The sequence below is a fragment of the Fukomys damarensis genome, unplaced genomic scaffold (genome assembly GCF_012274545.1).
Source record: "Fukomys damarensis isolate Sample0158 unplaced genomic scaffold, DMR_v1.0_HiC HiC_scaffold_33, whole genome shotgun sequence".
NCBI lineage: Eukaryota > Metazoa > Chordata > Mammalia > Rodentia > Bathyergidae > Fukomys > Fukomys damarensis.
Genome location: NW_022900945.1, coordinates 43,406,445 through 43,409,562, shown reverse-complemented (window position 1 = coordinate 43,409,562; position 3,118 = coordinate 43,406,445). Strand labels below are relative to the sequence as shown.

General features: G+C 39.8%; 1 protein-coding gene across 6 annotated transcripts in view; it reads right to left on the bottom strand.

Moving 5' to 3' along the window:
• Positions 1–3,118, bottom strand: part of Cttnbp2nl (CTTNBP2 N-terminal like) — a 57,335-nt gene that overhangs the window by 29,843 nt on the left and 24,374 nt on the right. For all 6 annotated transcript variants that reach the window (XM_033758125.1, XM_010631296.3, XM_033758127.1 and 3 more), the window contains one exon: positions 1,730–1,837. In XM_033758125.1, coding sequence (XP_033614016.1) covers positions 1,730–1,828 — 99 coding nt within the window. In that variant the 5' untranslated portion in view covers positions 1,829–1,837. The remainder of the gene's footprint in view (positions 1–1,729; positions 1,838–3,118) is intronic.

The window sequence follows — 3,118 nt, the reverse complement described above, 5'->3', positions numbered from 1 at the left end:
GTGTGTCTACCCCAAAACAAAAAAAAAAAAAAAAAAACCAAACAAACAAACAAAAAAACCTTCAACAAAGCAGCTCCATATGAATACCCATGAAATATTAATATAAAAGTCCTTTTATTCAATAAAGAGCTAGGATAATTTTGAAGTTTAATAAACTTTTTTTGGGATGAAATTTAAGATGTATATAAAAAAACTCTCCTTAAGCCAGGTGTAGTGGCTCATGCCTATAACACTCGGGAAGGCCGAGACAAGAGGGCTACAAGTTTGAGTTCAGTCTGAGCAATTTAGGGAGACCTTGTTCAAAATTTATAAAAATTTGAAAAAAGAATAGGAGATGTAGTTCCATGCAGAGAACCACAGCAAGCAAACAAAAAATCCTCCTGAATCCTACTACTTGAGAGGCTGAAGCAGGAAGATGGAGAGTTTAAGGCTGGCCTAGGCTACACAGTGAGATGCTTAACAAAAAAAAGAAAACAAAATCTCCTCATATAAAATTCTTAGCTGGAAATGGTGGTGCATTTCTGTAATCTAGGCAATCTGGGAGACTGAGGCATGAGGATTATGATTTTAAACCCAGCTTGGGCAATTTAGTGAGATCCTGTCTCAAAATAAAGGGCAGGAGATATACATAGCTTAGTGCAATGACAGCAAGCTCTTCAGAGACAGAGTACTCAAACTGCAACTTAAAACCCACTTATTTACTGCCAAGGGCCTTCACTGAAATTAAACCTGAAAACTGAGGTTTTTAGATTAGAAAAAACAACTGTTATCCAATGCTCGGATGCTGGGGCGACTTAACTCACACGCCAACAGAAAGGGCTCTGTGTTCCACGCTGGCATGCATGCCACAGGTTTGCCACCCCTAGCTTCATGTGAAGGCCTGGGTTTAACTCCCAGTACTGCAAAAACAAACAAACCAACCCTCAGATTTCTACTCAGTTGCACTTTGAGGGGACTACTCTTTCTTCACCATGCTCAAGTCTCATGTTGTTTAGCCATTTCCCCTTGCCTTTCAGGGAGTATCATCTGTCTACTTCTCATACACCATACGCTTAACTTCTCTTTTATGCAAAAATGCTCTCAAGACAGAAAGGGAAAATCCTTGGAAATGGTAAAGAACTCATGCCCTTGAAAGCAGGAACGCCCCCTTATTATTTTATTCATAGACTTTACAGAGTTTCCATGTAACTCTTATGCTCACTAATATAATACCTCTCCTTGGGCCGGAGATTTAGCTCAGTGGTTCTGCTGCCTGCCTCATAAGCACAAGGACCTGAGTTTGATCCCCGTACCAAAAAACAACAACAACAACAAAAAAAACCCTCTCCTGCCCCTGCCTTTTAAAACATATCAAATAATTAATGAAAACTAAGAATTCTTAATCTGGAGTCCAAGGAATCCATAGATGTCTTCATGGGGTCCTTGATCTCCCAGATACAGTATCCTGTATTCTGGCATATAAATATATATTTTTTCTTTGTGAAGTAGGTCTTATCAAGTCCTCAAAGGGTCAGCATTCAAAAAGCAAAAGCACAGTAAAACAATGAAGGTCAAGATCTAGAAACCAGATACAGAAACTAAAGGAACTATTTTGAGGGCAGCGAGGCTCTACTGCTGTCCCTAAAATGTACCACAGAGGTGCTATCTATAGCAAGATCCTAGTTAAATAAATCATAGTGAATGAAATGACTTTCAAAATATATGTTGACTTCTCTTTCTTTTAACATACCTTTAAAGCTTCTATGACAAGGTCTCTTGCTTCAAGCTCTCCTTCAAGAATACTGAATAGGGTCAGGAGTTCAGGCTTGCTGAGTTTTTCCAAATTCATCCTGAAAGCCTATAACAAACACAGCAATCAGGCAATCTTCAGAAGTCAGAAATTAATAAAAAGGAGAGGAGAAGCATGCTATAATCACAATATAAAATGTTTTAAGGAAATGGTGAAAATTAAATAGAACTTTCTGATGTTAACCACAAACTGAGTAGTGATAAAAACAAAATTGACTTTAAATTATTGATTTTATCAGAAAGATCAATTTTTAATCATCTTTTAAGTATATTTACAAACAAATAATTTAGGTCTCACAAAGAATTAGTAACTAATTTTGTTAACTAGAAATTCTGATAGAATTGTGTTACAGTGAACATCATTTCACTGGAAAATAATTAGACCATAAAAAGAGCTCCCATTTTTAGATAAAAAAAATTCCAAAACTGTACATAAGACTTTCTGGCCTTTCTCTTCAATTAGTTGAAGTGAAATTTGAGAAAAGGAACCACGCCTGCTCCCGACCCAGCAGCCATCGCTCAAGCGCCCGGAAGGTAGGCCGGCCCAGATCCACCGCGGGAAGGAGAACCACGCCTGCTCCCGACCCAGCAGCCATCGCTCAAGCGCCAGGAAGGTAGCCGCGCGGGTGCCCCTGAACCCCCATAAGCCCCCCCCCAACGCACTCTCAGACCTCCTGACTGTGCAAGTCTTTGGACACACTCTGCAAAGACAGAGGCGGTCATCAAAGGTATTTTTCTGAGTTCCCAACTTTGAACATCTTTAAAGAAAGGGCGGGGGAAACCTGTAATAGAACGTTGCGGAGTTCAACCATTCAGAAGGATGGGGAACTCATTCTGGGCCTTGCAGCCCAAGGTCAGTCAGCATCATGGGGTTCAACAATCAGCTAACTGAGATCAGGGGTCTTCCATCCTCGCTCTTTCTGAGCCATTAAATGGTTAATATACTATATTGAAAAGTTTGTTCACTGCAGTTATGTTCTGGACTGCTTCTTGATTTCAATTTAATTCAAATGATTTAAGGGTGATAGACTAGTGACTACCACAGGTGGTCAGTGTCCAAGTTGTGCTTGATCTTCATATGTTGCTGATTGTATCAGTTGGGGTAAAGCACTGCAGTTGATTTGATGAGCTGTTTTCTCTGATGTTATGAAGATAAGAATGTCCGTGGGTCGTTAGAGACACAGAAGCTAGGGTGCAACTATATCAGGAAGATTTGGGTGATAATCCAGAGATTAAACCAAGGACAGTCCAACAACAAAAATTAAAATGAGAAAACACTTAAGCAAGACACGAGGACAGACTTCCAGTTCACCAATGGCAAACAGTAGGG